A 21788-nucleotide genomic window follows, 5' to 3' on the forward strand; every position below is an offset into this window, starting at 1 on the left:
CCTCAGACCTAGAGGGAGGCTGAGCACCTTGACGAGGTATGTTCTCTCCTCACAGATGCTTTGGGAAGTGGATTGGGGGCTCCTCACCTGAGGTCTGTGCTCGCTAGCTCAGATGCCTTTGCCTGACCCCAGCCTGACCCACTCAGAGGAGAGGAAGGCAAAGAGGCAAAAAGCCTGCCCTAGGAGTCAGGAGACTCAGTGCTGGAATGCCTCTGTTACTGACGGGCTGTACGATCCTTAAACACCAGCCCCACCAGCTCACCTGTGAAATGGATACACATCTTGCAGGTCACATAGATATGTAGAGATGTGTCAATTAAAAGACATTTCAAAGCATGAATTTCCACAGAGGAAGTATTTGACTTGCAAGGCGGGGGGAGGGGGGAGTCATTGCTGCCCTCGGGCAATGACAGGTTTGGGTATGGGGGCAGGGCAGGGCATGCAGTAAGACAAAGCCAGATGCACTCACCGTCCTCACACAGGTTCAGCTTGGACAGGCTCCTGCCGTCAAAGGGCTCCTCAAAGATGGAGTTGGTGTCCCGGTCGCTCACCGTGTGCAGGTACATGGCTTTGTTCTCCATTCTGATCTGCAGCAGCAGCAGGAGGGACAGAGAAGGGAGAGGAGAGGGAGGAAGGGGGCCGGGAGAGAGAGAATAAACTATAGGCAGACAGAAATGAACTCACCGAACAAGGCACCCATCCCCAAGATTCTGAGCCTGAACACCAGTAGTCCCTCATGGACGGGTACCATCTACCAGGTCCTCGGGATCCCAAGTCTCCGCCCAGCTTCCTCGGTGCTTGGGAAGCATTTATTAAGCACCCACTTAATTTCTGATCACTGGATCCATCCATTCGTTTCAACAGCCCTTGGTTGGGGCCAGAACCTGAGCCAGAGGGGCCATGAGGGCCATGCTCGGTAGGGCCTGGAGGGGCCTCTTGACCCCAGTGGAGTGATCTCCTAGTCTCTAGAAATTTGAGCACATTAGAAAGACTTGGGCTCCTGCTCTGTGTTGCAAATGTGCTGACCAGGCTGGCATGTTCCAAAGGAGCTGGGGTGCTGCTCCCACTTTGGGGTGCTGGAGCTGCTGCAGTGGGACCGCAGCAGGGATTCATCTCCCAGGCAAGCCTGAGGAGCAGGCGGCCTTGGTGGAGTGCCCCGGACACCAAGACCTGGGCAGCCTGAGACCAGGGGAGGGGCCAGAGTCTTCATGGGCTCCTGAAGCCAGGTCACTGGGGCTCAGAGTCTATCCCATAGTGTTCTAGGAATGTACCCACTGACTTGGGAAAAAGGCATCCGATTTGAAGTAAACCAGCACCATTTCCGGAGTGTATACAATGCCATCCCATTTTGTAATATATACATGTGTCCTGAGTACGTGACAAGAAAGATTACATTTGGAGATGCTCCAGGTTGTTCTGTATCAGAAGACTGGTGGGGATTGTGGGGATTTTGTGCTTATTTTTGTTTGCTGGATATTCTGGGTTTTCTCCAATGTGTTTGCATTCTTTGTGTAATAAGAAAAACCTACTTTGGGAGACAAATTAAAAAGTGTTTATTTAACATAAAACACTTACTACTCTCTTTTTTTTTTCATATAAGCTCAGTGATTTGACAAATTACTTTCTAATTTCAGCTCCGTTCCAGCCATAAGTTTAGCTTGACCTTTGGTCCTGATGCTCTTGGACTCTCTGGATATTGAACCAAAAATCCATTTTTAAGAGCAAATTCTTTGGAAGATAAAAGCTGCTGGGAGGATGAATGGGTCCCAGGACTGGTGTGGAGCAAATTCAACTCTGAGGCCCAGAGAGCTGAGCCAGGGGTCTATCGCTTGAGAAAAGATGACAGGGACCTAGCAGGTGGCATGGGGGTGGGGGGTGCACAATGCCTGAAGGGAGAAGCCAGTCAGTTCCTCTTCGGAGGCAGTGGGACAGGAGGCATTGGCATCGTGTCAGTAAACAGGGATAATCAAAGAGGAGGCTGGCTGAACCGCTCTGGCAGGCAGAGTCAAACCTAAACCCCTTATTTTCATGGCTTGACGTTTGTCTCCAGAGACCTCTGACTTCAGGGCTGAGAAGAGGTCGGACCGGGCCAGCTGCCATACAACTGTCCTTCCGATGGCCCAGGAAGGACGGACAGGGGCTTCTTCAAGTAAGGAGAGGCCGCCTGGCCTGCACGGGGTGTGCACACGCACACGCACGCACGCACGCAGAGGCGGGCAGGGTGTTCACAGTCTCTGTGGGCCTTTTCTTCCAGCCTGCAGGAGACGGGGGCAGCGGGAGCTCGCAGCTCTGCCAGGATCTCCCCTCCCTGCCCCAGGGGTTCCCGGGAGCCCCCAAACCTCTCCCACCCAGCTTCTCTGTGCTGCAGTTATGTCCGGTTTGCTAACCTCCCAACACCCGTGCTCCATCCAAGTTCTCCACCCACTATGAGCCTCTAGGTGGGGCCTCCTGAGCGACTCCACTGCTGCTAAGCTGCAGGGGACCCTCCCTTGTTTCACAAGCACTAAGTGCTGCACCCCTCCCTCTGGCCTGGGGAGCTGCAAAGCAGGAGGCCAGTGTCTCTTCTGCAAGCGATAATCCTCTCTCTGCCAAAGGCAACAGGCACTGCTGCCCAGAGGTCTGCTCGGTGGGGTGCTGCCATGCTGGCGGTGGGGTGTGGAGATGAGCTCGGGCCAGGTTAGCCCCATCTTCATTTCCACCTTCCCCTCTTCTGATCAGCCCCTGGGCCACAGCTGGAATGCACAGCTCCTTATCTGGAATGTGTCTATAGGGCGGCCCCTTCTCTACCCCTCTCCCCACCCCTGGGCTAGTGGAGCAGGAGCCCTGGGGAGCCTGCTGAGAAGAGAGGCCCCGGGCCGAGCAGAGGCCAGATGTGAGTGAGATGAGATTGGAAGTGTTTGGCCAGCTCTGCTAATGTTTGTTACTTGGGAAGGAAACCTAAGAATGTTCTGTCTGCCCCAGGTTTTATTTTGAGCTATTTTTCTTTCTTGGGAAATGAGGGGCAGGAATTTGAACCCTTCGATCATTGGTCTTACTGCCTTTGGGGCCAAGTTTGTGCTCTCGAGCAAGGTGCAAACTCACTGCCAAGTGTGGTGATAATAGAGACGATGTGTACGCCTTGCGTGTGCTCATGCCCCATTGTCATCCGGATCTCTCTGCCCCCCAGGACCACTGTGAGGGGGTCAGGGAGCGTCAGTGTGTTGCTTCTGCTTTAAAGATAAGCCAGTCCAGGCCCCAAGAGGCAAGAGGCAATGATGTCAGGCAAGGGTGAGGCACCAGGGAAAGGCGTCCCACCCAGGGCACGGACCCAGCCACAGGGCTGTTTCGTCCAGAAAGCATGTATTTGTCCCTCTCAGGAGCCACCTTTAGGGGTTCCAAACGAGGCAGTGAAGAGGGTCAGTGGGAGCCCTGGGGCCAAGGAAAGGATCTAAGAGCAGGAAGGGAGGGGACCAGGACAGTAGAAACATGAGCAGGGTATGGATGCCAAAGTGACATAAGGAGAAATCTCAAGGAGCTTGGAATTTTGTGTTTCAAGTCAAAGGATGGGGCCTTCCTCCCCCAGGGACGGGACACCTTACTGTCCTCTTAGGGATGCCTTGATGCTACATAGACAACCATAGCTTCACCCCACCAGGTCTGGGTGGGGTGGGCGGGGTGCTCAGAGGATACGGGGTCTTGTCCTGGAGTCACTTCCTACTCCTCAGGAACCTGGCCCAATCCGCTGAGCTCGTTCAGCCTCAGGTCATCACCTCTGTGAAGGGGAGAAGCGCATCTGCCAGCCACTCAGTTATTTCCAGCCTCCAGTGGAATAGTGCACAGGGAAGGGCTTTACGAGCAAGGGTACACGGCAAGTTGGAGCTGGGAGTCCGGAGAGAAACACCCCCCCACCCCCAACCCTGGCATTTTCTGATCCTGCCAAGTAGTTAGTGAGGGGAGAGGGGCGCGGTCTCTAAGTTCCTGAGGCTTCCCTCCTGCCAGTCAGGCCCAGAAACAGTGCTCTTTGGGGTTCCCTTTGCAAACAACAATCATGAATACGGACCAGAGCGAAATCTGGACCCTTACTCAGGGCAAGTCACTCTCGGGGCAGCAGAAGGGTTCGACTGATTCTTCCTGCTGAAGGTGGCATGAGCCTCACCTGTTGCTGCAGAGACAGTGCGTCTGGGTTCCAGCATCTAAATCTGCTGGGCTCGCATCTTCTCTTTGAATGGCATAGCTTCAAACTCACTGAAACCAAGTAAAAATCAGGGGGCCCTCTCCTCTAACAGTTCCCCTAAATCAGAACCCGAAGCTGGAAAGGTGCAGATGTTAAGCTCTCCCTTCACAGGTCCCACCCGTGGCATGCACAATGCACACACACTTCACACACTTAGCCGCACAGTCGGCTCCCGCCATAGGCTCCAAGATGTGACACCGACCAGGTAGAGTTGCCACTAAAGCAACAGCGTCCGCAAAGCCAGGCTCACACCGGCTGCATCCCCACAGGCCCACAGCTGGAACCTTCCCACCTGCCGCTGCGACCTCGGGCTGCACATCCTGAGATGCCTGCACGTAGCACCCTGCTCCCGACGGCCACATCCAGGTCCCCCACAGCTGGGGGACCCTGCCTCTGGGACACTAGGCTCAGGTGCCAGGACAGAGTTAGTGCCAAGACTCACCTGAGCGCCCCCCGCGGAGGCCGCAGAAGCGCGGGTCTGCTCAGTTCCGGGCATTCCCCATGGTGACCGAAGAGCTGGCCGCTGTCACTGCACTGAGACCCAGGCAGCCCCGCACAGCTCGTCCCCACAGCCAGCCAAAGCCAGACGGAGGCATAGAAAGAGGCTGCCCCGGTGCTCAGTCACTTGTCTTAGGGGTCACTTCTCCAGGAGGGTCAGGGCAGGAGGCAAGACTCAACCCTGGGGCCTGAGTCAGGCCTGTGGTTGGGGAGTCCCTGTGTTGTTGGTGCCTCGCCTCAGTCAGCCACAGGCAGCGCTCGGGAGGTGTTCTGTGGAGGCACCAGCGGCCGTGCTAGATGCTGACTGAGATGGGAACTGCAGCTGCTTGGGCCGCCGCGGGTCTTTATAAATACAAAGTTCTGGGAGCAGTCGCGGAAGCTCCCCTGGGGTCTGGAATACATCCCCCCTCTGGTGGCCAATCTCAGCATTGCAGCCCCGCCGTCCTCCCCGCCCACTCCAGAGCCGGGAAATCCTCCTCCACTACGGACTCCGCACTCCTCACCTAAAACCCGACGCAGATGAATTTTTGGAAAGCTTCTACAGGAATGGCAGCTAGACCTGGCTCAGGAGCCACGCAAGATACCAGTCTTACAAACTTATTTAAAGGACCGAATTTGCATTGCTCAATTCATTCACCAAACTTGGCTTAGAATGAATTTATGTATTTTTCTGTGGTCACATCCACCGGCAAAGGACACGGACTGGCCACACGGGAGCTCTGCAGAAGAGTGTTCTGTGAGTGCTGCAGGAACTCTGCAAAGACAGTCTCAAAGCACCTTGGTAACAAAACCAGAGCTTAGGGAGCAGTGACACTGCATGAGGACTTGGGGATCCAGGAGTAAGAAGGGCTCCCTGACCTCAAGGGGGTTGCAATCCAGGAAGAGGGGGCCCTCAGGCACAAATAACTGTAAACCTAAGCAGGACCGAAAACATTTTCAAGAGGCAATCTCTCCAAAATGTTAAGAGAGTAATTACATTCAGATTGGGGTGGCGATAGGGAAAGGTGTCAGGAAAATTGCAAAAATAGTTTGAGCCACTGGCCAGCACTGTCAATTTACAAGGCACGCCCCCCCAGCTCCCTTCTATCACCACCCCCCTCCCCACCCTGAGGATAGAGCTCTGAAGGTTATGGTCACGAAGACACCTCCCCATTTATTGGTTAAAAATTCAGTCTCGATACTAGAAGGTCAGATCTCGTACAAGAGGGCAGTTTGCCAAGGCTCAGCCTTCCCCACAGTGTAGCTGCCAACCCACAACTGAGTCAGAAATGTCCTCATCATTTTTAGTGACTGAACCTTCCGACCATCTTTGGGAGGCAGCTCTGATTTGAGGCTCCGTTTCACAGAGGGAAAACACAGGAGTAGTAATAATAATAAAATAATAATAAAATAGCTAGGGGATGAGATGGAGGAGCAGGCAGGAGGAGGAGGAGGAGAGGCAGGGGGCTAAGGGTAGGGGAAAGGGAGAGGCAGGAAGTGGAAGAAAAACACTTTAAGTCTATACCATGTGCTAGGCCATTCAGAGGGCTTTCCATATATTAACCCTGTGAGGTAGGTCCTGTTATTATTTCCACTTGTAGAGACAGAGACACTTAGTAACTTGTCCAAGGTCAAACAGCATAGAGCCCCAGAGCTAGGTTCTGCCCTAGGCAATGTTTCGTGCCCTAACCATGAAAAAGTATCCTTTAGGTACCCATCAATTCACAAACATCCCTAGGAATGCAATCTTAAAAACAGCTAGAACTGTGCTCAACACGTTCTGTCCACGGATCTTTGATGTGGGGATGTGCATATTGGCAAGAAATGCCTATGGGTTAGTAAGACCTTGGTGATGTCCTCCTTCACCTAAAACAAAGAATACTTTTTAATACTCCCACACTGGTGTGCCCTTGCTTGGAGGGAGGGCAGGAGGGGGACCCAAATGCAGTCCCGGCTATTGGCTGAGCCTCTCCTTACCACTGATAATCAATGATACACAAATGGCAGAGTCTGGTGTCTGCCCATGAGACCCACAAGCAGGCACAGAAACGTTAAACTGTAACATTTCAGGAGGAGCAAAGCTTATCCTTTTAAACCCTGTAGCTTCAGGCAAAGGGCCATTTCTGACTTTTGTTTCTGGTTCACTGCACTTCTTATAGTGGTAAGATTTGTCCATGTTGTTGCATATACAGTGGTTCCTTCTTTGATTTTTATTTTGTACTGAGTAATATTCCATAGACCACAATTTGCTTATTAGCCTGTTGAAGAGCATTTGGGCTGTTTCCGATCTTTTGTCTACTCTGAGTACAACCACCCAAACAAGCAAGGGCACATTTGATAGTGAAGTACAAGAATGACCCGCAGGCCAAGTTTTCTAATGGCTGAGAGTCCTTCAGACAGGTGGTAGCTCAAATGACACCTCCTTGTCACCTAAAATCAGAATGGCCCCAAAAATGGTTTGTTTCCATTCAGTCACAGAAGGCATTTATAATAGGCATTTTCCCCCCAGAAAGTATTATGAAAATGTGATTGCACTGAAAGAGAGTTGAACACACTTCTGACTTCTGGATGCAGAAGCCAGTCAGGCCCACCGGAACACAGTCCATATGCTCACTTTTCCTGCAGTCTTTGAATGATTTCATTTGAAAGTCATTTCATTTGAAGTCACCCAGTGACTTTCTAGGGTGGGGGTGGAGAGGGAGTTATCATCCCCTGTCTCAGTAGGGAGGAACTGAGCAGTGTTGAACCTGAATGGCACGATGCTGGGCTCCTGGACACAACATCCAATCCACAACTGTCCTTGACCTCCAGAGCATCTACATCTGCAAGGAATGCTTCCATACATTCCATTATTCATTCAACAAACATCTGTTGTGTACCTTTAGGCAGGGTATTCCAAATCTTCTTACAAACGTGAATTAGACCCAGAGCCCATCCTTCAGCATCTGGCCCAGGGGTCAGAGTCAGTCAGAGTCAGACTAGTGGCCTATTCACTCTAATATTTTTTACCTGAAGTCGGAGTCTGTAATTCCTGCTCTCTGTGCCTCTCCATGGACACCAACCGATCTCTGCCTGGTAGATTTCCGTGGGCAGTTCCATGTGCCTGGAATGACTCCCCCAGATGTTTGTAAGTCTCACTCCTTTGCATCCCTCCAACTGTTTCTCCAATATCACATTCTCAGGGAAACTAAACCTAGTGGTCCAGTTTCAAATTGCTGTCTACCCCTGAGCACAGCTGATTCTCCTTACCCTGTTCCACTTTCTTTTTCTTTTCCATCACCCTCATTGACTTAACTTACTATGTAATTTGCTATGCTTGTCAGTGATGACTAATGTATTATTTATGGTCTCTAGAAGATCAGCTCCATGAAGGCAGCTCATTTACACCTCCCAAAGGCCTGGAACAGTGGCTGGTGCATACTGAGTGCTCAATAAATATTTGTTGGCTGAAGATCTGTGGAAAGTGCATCCTAGGTCCTGGGAACAAGGCGGTTCTAAGGTCCCAGTATGGAAACACAGCGGACATTCTGGAGGGGCAGACAAGAGGTCTGTGTGGCTGGAGAACAGAAAATTCAGATGAAGGCAAAGAGCCACAGGGCCTGAGTCTTACTCTGGGTAGAGCTTGAAACCCAGGCTGCTGCTCTTTCTATGTGACTCCCTCTTCTCACAGGGCACACAAATGTTATTATGTTATATCTTCACTCTAATTTGCTATTTCTTTAATTTCTAAAAATTTTTAATTGTACTAAAGTACACATGACATAAAATAGACCACCCTAACCATTTTAAGAGTACAGCTTAGAAACACCACTCCCACCCAACTGCAGAACTCTTTTCATCTTACAGAACTACACTAACTGAACTAACTACTCACTAACTAACTACCCACTGAACACTAACTCCCCGTTTCCCCCACCTCCTGGCCGCTGGCAGCCCCCAGTCTGCTTTCGGTCTCTACAAACTTGACTGTCTAGTGACATTGCTGTTTCTTCGTTTGAGGATTTGTGGCCCTCTCCATAAAACATATGTACATATATGTACATATACATATACATATACATACATATGTATATATATTTTTAACATATATTCTTTTTTAAAAAAAGAATTTATTTATTTATTGGACAGAGAGAGAGCAAGCACTGGCAAGGGGAGCTAGAGGCAGAGGGTGAGGGAAAAGCAGGCTCCCCACCGAGCAGAGAGCCAGACGTGGTGCTCGATCCCCAGACCTTGAGATCATGATCTGAGCCAAGGGCAGATGCTTAACTGACTGAGACACCCAGGTATCCCCAAAACATATATTCTTAATTTTTGTCTTTAGAATTTTCTTTTTCTCTAGTTTTTAATGCAATGTATGTGAAGTATAAATATTTCAAAAAACAGTTTTTGTCCATTGTTCACAAACCAGTGTTCATCTTTTCCTATTGTTCAGCTTTGCAGAATATCCTGGTGACAACTATGTCATTTCTCAAAACCCAGAATTTGGAGTTGCCTATTTTTTTCAAAGTAACTACTGTTTCATTATACAATAAATCTCATCAACTTAAGGCTTTTTAAGGAGATAGTTTTGGTAAAAAGTGGTTATTATGCACACAAAGTGATATCAGAATTTGGCTTTTGTGACTTTATAACATTTTGTATGCCTTCTGACTCTCCATCTTATTGTTTTTCTGAAATCACCCCAGACAGCAACCCCCTGCCCTCTGCCAATAAGAGCTAAATGTGAGGGAGCGAAGACAGATCCAAAGAATAGGGCTTCCAAGTGAAAAAACAGCCCAAACCTCTGGGAGAGTCTATGCCTGATCGGCCTGAAGTCATTCTTGGTGATTTTTAGTTCCTCCTCTGGAACTTCCTATATCTTCCCCCACAAAATAATTATGCATACTCTATTAATTGGAAAAAATACAATAACCTCTTAAAAAGATGGCTCCGGGCACCTGGGTGGCTCAGTGGGTTAAAGCTTCTGCCTTCAGCTCAGGTCATGATCCCAGGGTTCTGGGATTGAGCCCCACATCGGGCTCTCTGCTCAGCAAGGAGCCTGCTCCCCGCGCGCCCCCTCACCCGTCTGCCTCTCTGCCTACTTGTGATCTCTGTCTGTCAAGTAAATAAATAAAATCTTAAAAAAAAAAAAAGATGGCTCAGACTTTGTAAGGCTGAATTAGGGACAAGGCCCTAGATTTAAAGTGTCAAGTCCAAACTCTAATCTGAACCATTCCTGGTTGCATGTCCTTGGGCAATCACCAGACTTTCTGGTCTCAATATTCTCAGTAGACCTAAAGATAATCATCTCTTATCATGGGGTAGTTGTGAGGATCAGATGGGATAAGTTAGATGATAGTATGAGCCTACAAGTGTCATAAGATGTTCCTAAGAGGGTCCTGAAAAAGGATTCTCCGGTCAAAGCAAAAGGTGTTCCTTATTTACAGGACTTATCAGAGCCTTTAAAACGCTATTGAGCACGGTGACTCTCCACAAACGTAGGGGGAGGGGAAATGTAGTCTTAAGGCTTTTCCATTTTTAACTGAACACAGAGAACAAGGCTAGTATTCCACAGGATGCACTGAAGGAAGTTCTGAGCTAAGGTAGTCAGGTGACTTGTTTACAATTTAAACAAAAACAAATTTTAAGAAAACTGCAAGGCCTTTCCTCTGAGTGCCAGTCAGTGGAAGATGTCTTATGCTACTGGAGTGTGGGGAGAAGCCATTTATTCTGAAAGGACAATAATACAATCCTGCCTATCACCTTCCTGAGGGAGCGACCACGTCACACTTGTCCTCATCGTCCCGTCCTGTAGTGTAGCGCAGAAAGTCCGTGAGCTGGACACCCAAAGCGTGAGTTTCAGTTCTTGGCACCAGGCCAATGGCTGTCCACTCAGTCTTGTTTTCTTTCACTTTGACCACCATCCCCTTCTTTCTTGGCACTTAGGCCCGTCCCTTCTCTACACCCACCTGCCGAGACTTCACCCGCTGCCCAGTATCCCGCTCTATCTTCCCGGACTTTCAAACACAGCTCGTGCCTCGGGGCCAGCCCAAGTTCTGTCCCTCACCTGACACCTTCTCCACTGACTGGGCCTCCTCTTCTTTGGAGGACCATTGTTTTCAGAGACTGTTCCATCTGCTCAGGTCACTGAAGAGACTGTTTTAGGTTGCTCAGAGCTCACTGAGGTCAGAGTTCATGTGTTATACTCTTGCACGTCCCCGCCGGTAGCATGGAGCCCAGTGATAGGCCCAAAGCAGCTGACAGATCAACACTTAGTTATTGGTGATGGGGACAGTAGGTTTCAGAGATACCATGTGGTGAAGAGAACAGATTCCCAGGCGGGACAGCCAGTCTGGTCTCCCAGGTCCGCCCCCCACCCCCAGCATTGTGGGTACAGGCAAATCACTAGACATCTTCGAATCATCCTTTCCTCATCTGTAAAACTGGGTTACTGCTTCCCGGCCTTCCCATCTCCAGGGTTATTGCAAGGAAGAGGGATGTTGAAAACTCAAAGCACTTCATGAACGTTAGCCACCGTTAATATTTTTCACGGTTGACAGCCCCTGACATATGGAGTATTCATCGTAATGCGGTTCTCACTCTAGCGTCCAGCTGCTGACAGCTGGTGCTGAGTCTAAGACAGTGGGAACAAGAGCCTCCACCTTGTGGAGTTCCCTGCTCCTCCTGAATCGTGGAACCCACCCAACCATCTGCTTCATCTCTATGGGCTCAGCTCATTTTCATTCATTTCCCAGAAGGTGTGGGGATGATGAATTACATCAGACAGCCCAGGTTTTCTGACGCTGGTCCAGGGTTAGAAGCGGCAAGGCTAGAGAGCCCTCTCCCACCATGTGCACAGGCCAGAGACCCAAGGGAAGGGCTTGCCCGCACCTCTTTCTGTTATAAAATTTAATGGCCCAGTGTACTCGTAACGGGTCATAGAGTGAGGGGCTCCAAGAGGATCTGTCCTGGAGCTGAGATGATGTAAATTTTGTTTGGGAATTGGATGATGAAGTAATTTGAATGTGTGAGCAATTTTCAGTTTGTAGCCAGACGTGTTCATTCAAGTGAATCATAAGAAACTTCTCAAAACTAGGGTGAGAATGTGGGCCAAAACCGCGAAGGAAAGATTTAGCGGAATAAATGTACAACAGACAGCAATGTTAGAAAAATTCATCTGCTCACTAACAATATAGGAAGCAACAGGTTTCTCAGGGGCATGTAAGAAAAACCTAAGATTTTAGGTGACTGAGGTTCATGTGAGACTTGAGAGAAATGACAATTTCAAACCTTAGGCTGTGTTAATAGAAGCATGGCGAGCAGAAAAACGGAGGTGACAAAGTTCCTGCAGTCTGCACTGGAGAGCTTATACCTGGTAAGGTATGTTTAGTTCTAGGTGCCTCTGGCTGAAAAACTAAGTCCCAGCTTGGAGGTTGCCCATGGGGGTGACCAGGGACATGAAGGATCCAGAAACCAACAGGGAAGAACAGTGTTTAGTCCAGAGCAGACCCAGTCAAGGGGACATGATTTCTGTTTGCAGATATATTGAGGGCTGTTTGGGGAGCCATGCTGGGATTTTTTTTTTAATCATAGTAGAGAGAGAGGCAGACTTCCACTCAACATATAGAAGCTCTTATTCCCAGTAGAGCCATCTGGATCCGGTGTCTTGGCTGATGACTGCAAAGTCCCCAATCACGTTGTTTAATCAGAGCCTGGGTAGTGTCTGCCTGACAGAATTACCGCAGCAGGGTCTCCTACATTAGGGGACTGGTTGTACCCAGTGACCTTTGATATCTCACCCAAGTCTAAGAGAGCCTTCACACAACAATTTTCTCCACCTTAATAGAAAATACCTTGCCACCAATATTGCTTCTTAGATTGCTTCAGTTGGGGGAGAAAAAGAGCAGTCCTTGCGTGCTCTTCACATTAAGAACAAAGAACAGGAAACATTATATTCCGTTTATTTAATAAGTAATAATAATAAAGATATTTCAGCTGCATGTTATGCCAGGAGGAGAGAAAAGGGGGGAAAACGTTGGAGGAAAAATTGAGAAAGAATGATGGAGATAAAGGAGAGGAGAACAAGGCAGATCAGTGGGATAAGAGAGGAAGAGGAAGAGGCAAGAAAACGATGAAGGCCCAGAATCTACAGTAATACAATATTTTCCTTTCTTTTTCTGCCTTCCTGAAGCATGATACGTATCATGATTAGTGCAAGATGGAGCTTTTCTGTTTCTGATTTAGATTTTACATTTATCAAAGACATGCATGCATTTTAATAATCTTCTCAAATAATCTTATATCAAATAGCTCTACAAGCTTATTACGGAAGCAGCAGCTCCTAACCTCTCATACCCATGTCCTGTTTAACCACAGGCACCTGTTTCAACCTTTAAACAGTTACTTTTTATATTTATTTCCACATTTGTAAATAATACAGTTATACCACTATTTCTTAACTTTTGTTCTAAAATGGATTTGTTCTTCCCACTATGGAGAAAAGAGTTAACTTTTTGGACTCTATTTCTCATTTAACACACATTCTTTCCCCTATCTTCATGGTGCAGTTACATCATGCTTTCTTTTACGTTATTTTTTAGTTTACTTTATTAGGATTGTACAACCAAGCCATGCACTGTATTTTCTTTCTTTTTTTTAAAATATTTTATTTATTTACTTGACAGAGATCACAAGTAGGCAGAGAGGCAGGCAGAGAGAGAGAGAGGAGGAAGCAGGCTCCCCTCCGAGCAGAGAGCCCGATGCGGGGCTCGATCCCAGGGCCCTGAGATCATGACCCGAGCCAAAGGCAGAGGCTTTAACCTACTGAGCCACCCAGGCGCCCCTGCACTGTATTTTCTTATGTAACATTTTATTTTCCCTAGAGTTCATAATGATCTTCTTTTTCTATTTATCCATCATCAATTCTTCTACCATTTCCTCCACTCCAACCCCTATACCATTTTCATCCATCTCCTCTAGATATAGTCAAATACATCAGATATTCTAATTTATATTTTTTCAGATGTCTCCCCTAAATGTTCTGATTTGCTTCAGACTGGACCCATTGCTCTCCACATCCAGCTCGTGGATGTTATCCAGAGATTTTTTTTCGCCTTAATCCTGGAACTTCTCCTTGATTCTGCCTTGGGTCGGAGCCTTTGTCTTCTTACTATTCTGCCTTTCTCTTTCTTAATTTACCTCCCTGTTTTGGTGGAGCACATTTACTGTGGGATACATTTATGGAGACCTTCCATGTCTGAAAATTTCTTTACACACTTACCATTACCTTTGACTGATAGTTTGTCTGGGTATAAAATTCTAATTGAGATTGCTACAAATTTTGAAGGCATTCTACCATTGTTCTCTGCCTTCCAATAGTATGAAGTCCAAAACTTATTCCCATTCCTGACCTTTATATAGGACCTCCTTTTCCTCTCTAGAAGTATTTGAAATTTCCTCTGTCCCCACTGTTTTAAAATTTTTGCAAAGGTAAGTGTTGGTGTGGGTCAGTTTTTATCCTTTATCCTGGGTACTCAGTGAGACCTTACAATCTGGAATCTCGGGTTCTTTATTTCTGGGAAATTTTCTTGAATTATTCCCTTCATATTTTCCTTCTCTTCCCCCCCAACGCCCCTTTCTTTTCCCCAAACTCCTATTATTTAGATATTGGACTTCCTGGTCATGTTCTCTCATTTTCCTAACTTTTCTCCCCCAGCTTCCATCTTCTCATTTTTCCTTTTTTACTCTTGGGGAGATTTCCTTGAGTCTTTTTTAATTTTTTAAAAAAATTCCTGCTAGCATTTTTTTTTAAATTTCCAAGAGTTTCTTATTCTGCAATAATTTTTTTCATCATACCACTTTCTTGTCTCATTGATGCAATATCTTTATATCTCCCTGAAGATACTGTTTTTAAGGATCAGCTTTAAGGAACATTTTCTTTTCCCAGCAATTGCCTCTATTTCCTCTAAGCTACTTATATTCTGTTTGTTTTGGTCTTTATCTTTCACATGAGAGACTCTTTTGTCTAAAGTACTGGTTGTCTCCTCATATTTAAGAGTGAAGGGCTAAAAAATCTATTTGAAAGCTCTGTGGACATGGGCAGGTCAACTCAGGGTTTCATTATGGAGGGACTTCAGGTGGGTTGTTCTACTAGCAAATCCCCAGTGTTTGTCTTTAAGATTTCTTTCTTGTTGTTTGATCATCTTCAGTCTTCTGTTTGGAGAGTCTAGGAGTGGCAGTCAATCTTCTAATAGCTGAAGGGGGAAAGACAGCTGGCAAGTCGGTCTTAGCATTCTGTATGTCCACTTAGTCAACTTGCTTTCAGTGTGGCATAACCAGGCTGATGCCCCTCAGTCCAGACAGCTTCCAGAGAGGAAGGAACAGTTACCCAGAAGTGTGCAGTCAGAGAGGCTAGCTGGGAGTTGAAATGCTTAATAAGCCTATTCTCAACAAATCATTTGGTTTTAAGCCCCACCTTCAACCCAGTTCAAGAGACACCTGGTGCTGTCTGTTCCTGAGACTTTGGGGAGTTTTATGGTATGTACCAATTACTATTTCTGTGTAACAAATCATCCAAAAACCCATTCTAGTAAGTTCCTGGGTTCCATGGGTTGGGAATGTGGACAGGCCAGGCAAGGGCTTCTTCTTTCTACTACGCAATGTTTGGAGCTTCAGTTGGGCAAACTCAAATGGCTAGAAGTGTCTCAAATGGCTGCAGGCTAAAAGAGCTGTGGTTGGAAGACCCATTTCCGGGATGGTTTCATTATCATCTACCTAGTACTTGGGCTGTGATGACCTGCAGAATGGGTTCAGCTGGGACTGTTGACTGGAGCAACTATACACGGTCTCTTCATGTGGTCTAGGTCTCCCACAACATAACAGCTGGGATCTGAGAGCAAGTATTCCAAGAAGACCAGGTAGAGTTTGCATGACATGACCTTTTATGAATTCACTTCAGAAGTCAGGGGCACCTGACCGGATGGCTTAGTTGGTTAAGCAGCTGCCTTCTACTCAGGTCATGATCTCCAGGTCCTGGGATTGAGCCCCACATGGGGTTCCTGCTCATCAGGAAGCCTGATTCTCCCTCTCCTCCCCAGATAGCTCTCTCTTGCTATCTCTTAAAAAAAGAAGAAGAAGAAGAAGGAGTCAGACAGCATCATTTTTGCTGTACTCTATTGAGTACACAATTGAAGTCACAAGCCCTTCCAGATCAAGGAGAATGGACAGAGATGTGTCAAAGCATTCGGGGGCTGTTTTTATTTTTCTTATTTTTTAATTTTTTTTTAATTTTCAGCATAACAGTATTCATTGTTTTTGTACCACACCCAGCACTCCATGCAGTACGTGCCCTCTCTAATACCCACCACCTGGTTCCCCCAACCTCCCACCCCCCACCTCTTCAAACCCTTCAGATTGTTTTTCAGAGTCCATAGTCTCTCATTGTTCACCTCCCCTTCCAATTTCCCCCAAATGCCTTCTCCTAACTCCCCATGTCCTCCATGCTATTTGTTATGCTCCACAAATAAGTGAAACCATAGGATAATTGACTCTCTCTGCTTGACTTATTTCATTCAGCATAATCTCTTCCAGTCCCGTCCATGTTGCTACAAAAGTTGGGTATTCATCCTTTCTGATGGAGGCATAATACTCCATAGTGTATATGGACCACATCTTCCTTATCCATTCGTCCGTTGAAGGGCATCTTGGTTTCAAATGCAAACCTATCAGTCCAGAACTGACACTGCAAACCACCTTCTTTATTCGGTTCTCATACTCTGGGCCACTGTCCTCCTCCACTAATCATCCCAGAGCCAGTTACCAGACAACTAGGGACAGTCCCCAAGCCCCAAATCATGCTGGAATTACTCAAACTAGCCCATCCTAAACCTGATTACCCTGTTTAATTTGTTCCTTCCAAGAAAATCACAACAAAGTCTCTTCCCCACATTTTCCCCTCACTTCCTTTGCCTCCTAACCAACCCTGGTGTTTCCCAGGTGCCCCCCTTCCCCATGGTGTGGCATGCTCCTTCTTGAGAGCTCTGAGTAACAAGCTATCTTTTCAGTGGCAATTATGCCCTGATCTATTGGCCTTAGTGTACTTCAAGTCCACTGATACCTCATATCTTGAAAATTTTCCATTGACATAGAGAAACAAAAAGACTCATGACATTTCTGTGGTCATGATGGAGAAATATGGGTTGAATTCCGGGAATATAAACACATTGAGTTATAAGAACCAAGCACAGTTACTCAGTGACTCGGCATTATCTTGGGGAGAAGGCTGGTGAAGTCACCCAGAGCCTTAGTCTTGAGCTTTTCAGCATATTATTGGTGGCTTTGTTGTAGCCTGGTCACTCGCATGTGCACATGAAATTTCACCAGACCCAGGAAGGACCAGTGGAGACTTCTAAGCATACTCTCATTTTTAACGTGACCCAAACCCCCCACTGGGGAGGAAAAGGATGGATATTGTACGTGGAGAAGGACAGGGGGCTAAGATGTGTGCATTTTATGAAACTGTTCATCTGGAGAGACTTACCCTTCCAGGTAGATGGCCTCAGAGGGGACATCTGTGGGACAGGCTCCTGTAAGTCTGGGGAGCTGTGACCTCACGTCCTCTCTCATTCTCTTACTTGAGTAGGTTTTTGTTTTGACTTCTGCCTGACTGAACAAAGGCTCAACCTTTTGGCTTCTCACCCTCTTGATATCAGGAGCATGACCCTTTTGCAGAGGGGAGGCCCTGGAGAAGTAAGGGGCTTGGGATCTGAAGCAGCTCAGCTCAGCTACTGTCTCCTGGTGCCATTGCTCTGCAAGAAGAAACTGCAGCTTCTGGGCTATGTCAAATGGCTAGAGACTGCATATTTGTGTTCCCCAAAATTCATAAACTGAAACCTAATCCCCCATGATGGATTTAGGAGGTGGGGATTGGGAGGTGATTAGCTCAAGAGGGTGGAGCTTTTGTGAATGGGTCAGTGCTCTTATAAAAGGAACCCCAGAGAGCTGCCTTTCCCCTCCTGCCATGTGAGGACACAGTGAGAAGACAGCCATCTATGAACCAGGAGGCAGGTTCTCACCAGACTTTAAATATGCCAGCACATTGATCTTGGATTTCTAGCCTCCAGAACTGTGGAATAAATTTCTGTTGTTTAGAAGCCACCCAGCCTGTGGCATTGTTATAGCAGCCTGGATGGACTAGGACACAAGACACATGCTCCTCTCCCCACCAAACTCCATAACTCTTTGGACCTCTCTTGAGGATCTGTTTGGTTCCTCAGAGTCATCCCCACATCTCCACTACACTGCAAGCTGTTTTGAGGGGTGACTGCTTCCAATGCATTGCAGCCTTAATTGGATTTAGCAAATAGGCAGTGCTGACCACAGATTAGTGGAGGGACTGGTGAAGAAAACACGTCTGCAGGGTGGAATCAGCCACCTCCAAGAGGCCAGCATCTGAGGACTTGACGAGGTGTGCCCTGGGCCTCCCTTGGTTCTGGGAAGACTGGCCCATTATTATGGACTGAATGGTGCCCTACTGACACACATTCATGTGCTGAAGCTTAATACCCTCCCCCCATGGCCTTAGAATATGCCTGTTATTGGGGATAGTGCCTTTAAAGGGGCAATCAAGTTAAAATGAGGTTAGGGTTGCCCCTAATCCAATCTGACTGGGAGCCTTATATAAAGAGGAAATTAGGACCCACAAAAGACACTAGGGCATGCCGACAGAGGTAGACTGTGTGAGGACACAGCAAGAAGGTGGCCATCTACAAACCCAGCAGAGAGGTCTTACCAGAAACCAACCCTGCTGACACTTTCCTCTTGAACTTCTAGTTTCCAGAGTTGTAGAAAGTACATCTCTGGTGTTTCAGCCACACTGTCTGTGGTATTTGGTTACAACAGCTTCCACAAACTAAGACACTCATGAACATGCATAGTGACCCAGATCCTGAATCACCAAGAACTAAATATCTAAGCACTTACCATAGTCCATTTCCATGAAGAACAGCGATTTCTAGGCTCCAAATGGAAAGAATGACTTTGATATAAACAAGTGATAGAAGGAAGTAGATATTTGTGGACAAAACATAAGACGTTCTCCCCACCGGAAAAGAATCCACAATGTTTTGGACTGTCTTATGGCTGTGGTCTTTATTAGCATATTTTGCAACAAAGAGTGTATATGCTCACTTTTCCAGGCAAATTAGATTTCCTTTAAAGTTGGAAAACCAACAGTCTGGATCTGATTTGATGTTTTGCTTATCAGCCCATTACCAGTATTTCTAAAACTCTATGCCCAGAAAGGCAACACTTAAAAAAAAAATAAAAGTAGTTTTATGCACTCTCTTAAGTGCATGGCTGTTTTCAAATATGTGGGTCATATTTGTACTTCCAGGACCCTGAGATCATGACCTGAGCCTAAGGCAGATGCCTGGGCTCAGAGGCTGACTGAGCCACCCGGGTGCCCCAGGCTTGAGAATTTTTTTAACTAACAGTCATGTTACAATGTCAAAGAGGCTCCCCATCCCTATTATAGAAGGCCATTTCTTGCAAACCTAGAGCTGTTGGCGAGTTCTGTATTCATGGCCCCTCCTTAACCATCTATTTGTAGATACCAGGTGTGATTCTAAGGTAATGGGGTCACCTCTGACTTCTTTCCTGACCTGAGATTCTAAGTTTCCTCCTTTCTCATCCCCATGTCCTCAGTGGGGACAGACTTGGAGACTCAAGAGACTGAGCACTGATTTTCCTAGCAGGGGAAGAACACAAACTCCATGTTCCAAGAAGATGCCCGTCACTAAGGGAGTGGGAACCCTCACCCACAGATATGGGCCAAACAGAGTGCTATTTAAAAAAAAGAAAAAGAAAGCTCTTATTTATTTATTTGTCAGAGAGAGAGAGAGAGAGAGAGAGCAAGCAGGGGGAGCAGTAGGCAGAAGGAGAAGCAGGCTCCCTGCTGACCAAGGAACCTGATATGCAACTCAGTGTCAAGACCCTGAGATCATGACCCAAGCTGAAGGCAGACATTCAACTGACTGAGCCTCCCAGGTGCCCAAACAGAGTGCTTGAATCCACCCACGGTGTCTGGGTCCTTTGGTCAGCACCCCTCTCTTCTACCCTATACATCACCGCTGGGTTATCCTTTTCCTCTGAATCAGTCTTTCTGGACCCATAACCCACACCAGTCATCAGAACAGAGGGAATTCAAAATTGAGACTTGTTTACTAGGTATAAAGTTGATAAGTGGGTAACAGAAAGAAGAAAAGACAAACCCTGCATATAGTTGCCATCAGTGTGTGTGTGAGTGTGAGTGAGGTTGGGGGGTCCTTCCCCTTCTCTTCATACCTGTGTGGGAGAGTGAAAGCATTCTCCTTCCCCTCTACCTCAACTCAGCTCTAATCTCTGTGCAAACCTACACAAGGCCTGCCCTCTCCATCATCTGCTGAAAATTGCTCTAAAATTAACCTTCGAGGATAGATTTTTAATAATCACTGCAACCTAATGGGGGCTTGAGTAGGAATGTTTTCTGCATCCTGAACTCTTTCTAAGACACAAGTAGTTTCAGAATTTAAACTATTCCAGCTTTTAAAACTTTTTTTTTTTTCCTACTATAGGTTTAAATTTCAGGGGAAGAGAGGGAGAGAGAGAGAGAGGAGCAATTGCCTTGAACTTGTCTCCCAGACAGCAGTCCTCAGCTTTCTTCCTACCAGCTATACACAGCCATACCGCCATCTCTTATCTTCTAGCTCGAGGCAAAATCTGCCTTTCCCCCCCATATGATGCCAAAAGATAAAGATCATGGTCGTATAACTTGTCCCCTTTCCAGCAACAAGAGCCCTCATGTTTCTTCCAGGGTGAAAAATAAGTGAAAGAACTTTTATATAGGCTATGCGGCAAGAGTTTAAAATAGAGATTTAAAGTGGTTTTTATCACTGATGGGATCTAGGATACAGTCTTACCCAGATTTTGTGAATCATTATCAACTCTCTCTTTGTCTCTAATCAGATTAAACCGTGAGGTTTAGGAGAAGGGGGGATATCCTGAGTTTTGCTGTGATACTAGATAGAAGAAAATAAACCAGCACAAATTCATCCTACTCTGAGTAATTCAATTGGAAGGGAGAGAAATGTAAAAGAAACAAAAGATCAAAAGGTCAGTTAATAACACTGGTTTCGTGTGATACCACATTTTCAAAGAAAGTGAAGGATCTCTTCTCAGTGGTCTACTTGACATGGAAATGTTGATGTTGTATTTTGATAATAATAACACCTCCTTCAGCCATCAGGTACCAGGTGCTCGACATACAACACATCCCCTGATGTCACTGGGCACAAAGAATGTTTTATTTTTACAATTTGGATGCTGTGTGTTCTAAATGTTCATTTCCATTTGCTTAAGCAGAACTTACTTGGCTGTAATTTAACATTTTTAATGAATCAAACTTACTTGGCTGTAATTTAACATTTTTAATTAATCAATCACCATTTATGGCTATTGTAATGTCATTCTGGCAGGATACATTCCCCAAGGAAGAAACCTGGGGATAGGAAAAAAGCTACTTGAAGTTGGCATGACCCAGCTGAGACAGATAGGGTAGATAGGTAGATAGATAGATATAGCTATCTATATCTAGGTAGATAGACAGATAGCTGGCTAAGACAGCTCTTGGTTACATCCTTCAGGCAGTGACCATATAGCCCTATTGCCAGTGCCAATAGAGAGATACAGATAGATAGATAGGTGATAGAGATAGATAGATAGATGATAGATAGATAGATAGATAGATGATATAAATGATAGATGATAGATAGATAGATAGATAGATAGATAATAGATTAGAACAGAGTCTGTCTCGGGCTTTAGTGACATCAGCCCAGAACAGGAGGGCATACAGGGGTCTTAGGGCAATCACACCAAGAAACAATCCAAAAATACACTCTCCTCCTATGAGCTAAGGCAGTGTTGAGTTGAAATAATGATAGTACTAATAATAATAGTAACAATAATAATAATATTTGCTTTGAGAAATGTGCTTGCTCACAGGTAATGTACAAAGCCACACAGTTTTGAATATGAGTATAAGAGTATTTTAGTCTCAAACCTTTTTCCAGAAACACTGTCT

At 46.5% G+C, this 21788-nt stretch overlaps 1 protein-coding gene across 3 annotated transcripts in view; it reads right to left on the bottom strand.

The window, feature by feature from the left end:
- Positions 1 to 5041, bottom strand: part of SCARA5 (scavenger receptor class A member 5) — a 118607-nt gene extending 113566 nt beyond the window's left edge. For 2 of the 3 annotated variants that reach the window (XM_032855682.1, XM_032855681.1), the window contains exons 1-2: positions 4656 to 5041; positions 470 to 587 (exon numbers count right to left, since the gene is read on the bottom strand). In XM_032855682.1, coding sequence (XP_032711573.1) covers positions 470 to 587; positions 4656 to 4709 — 172 coding nt within the window. In that variant the 5' untranslated portion in view covers positions 4710 to 5041. The remainder of the gene's footprint in view (positions 1 to 469; positions 588 to 4655) is intronic. The other variant, XM_032855684.1, reaches the window with a different exon arrangement.
- Between the last annotated feature and the right edge of the window lie 16747 nt (positions 5042 to 21788).

This window comes from Lontra canadensis, unplaced genomic scaffold (assembly GCF_010015895.1).
Source record: "Lontra canadensis isolate GAN:19392208 unplaced genomic scaffold, GSC_riverotter_1.0 scaffold10, whole genome shotgun sequence".
NCBI lineage: Eukaryota > Metazoa > Chordata > Mammalia > Carnivora > Mustelidae > Lontra > Lontra canadensis.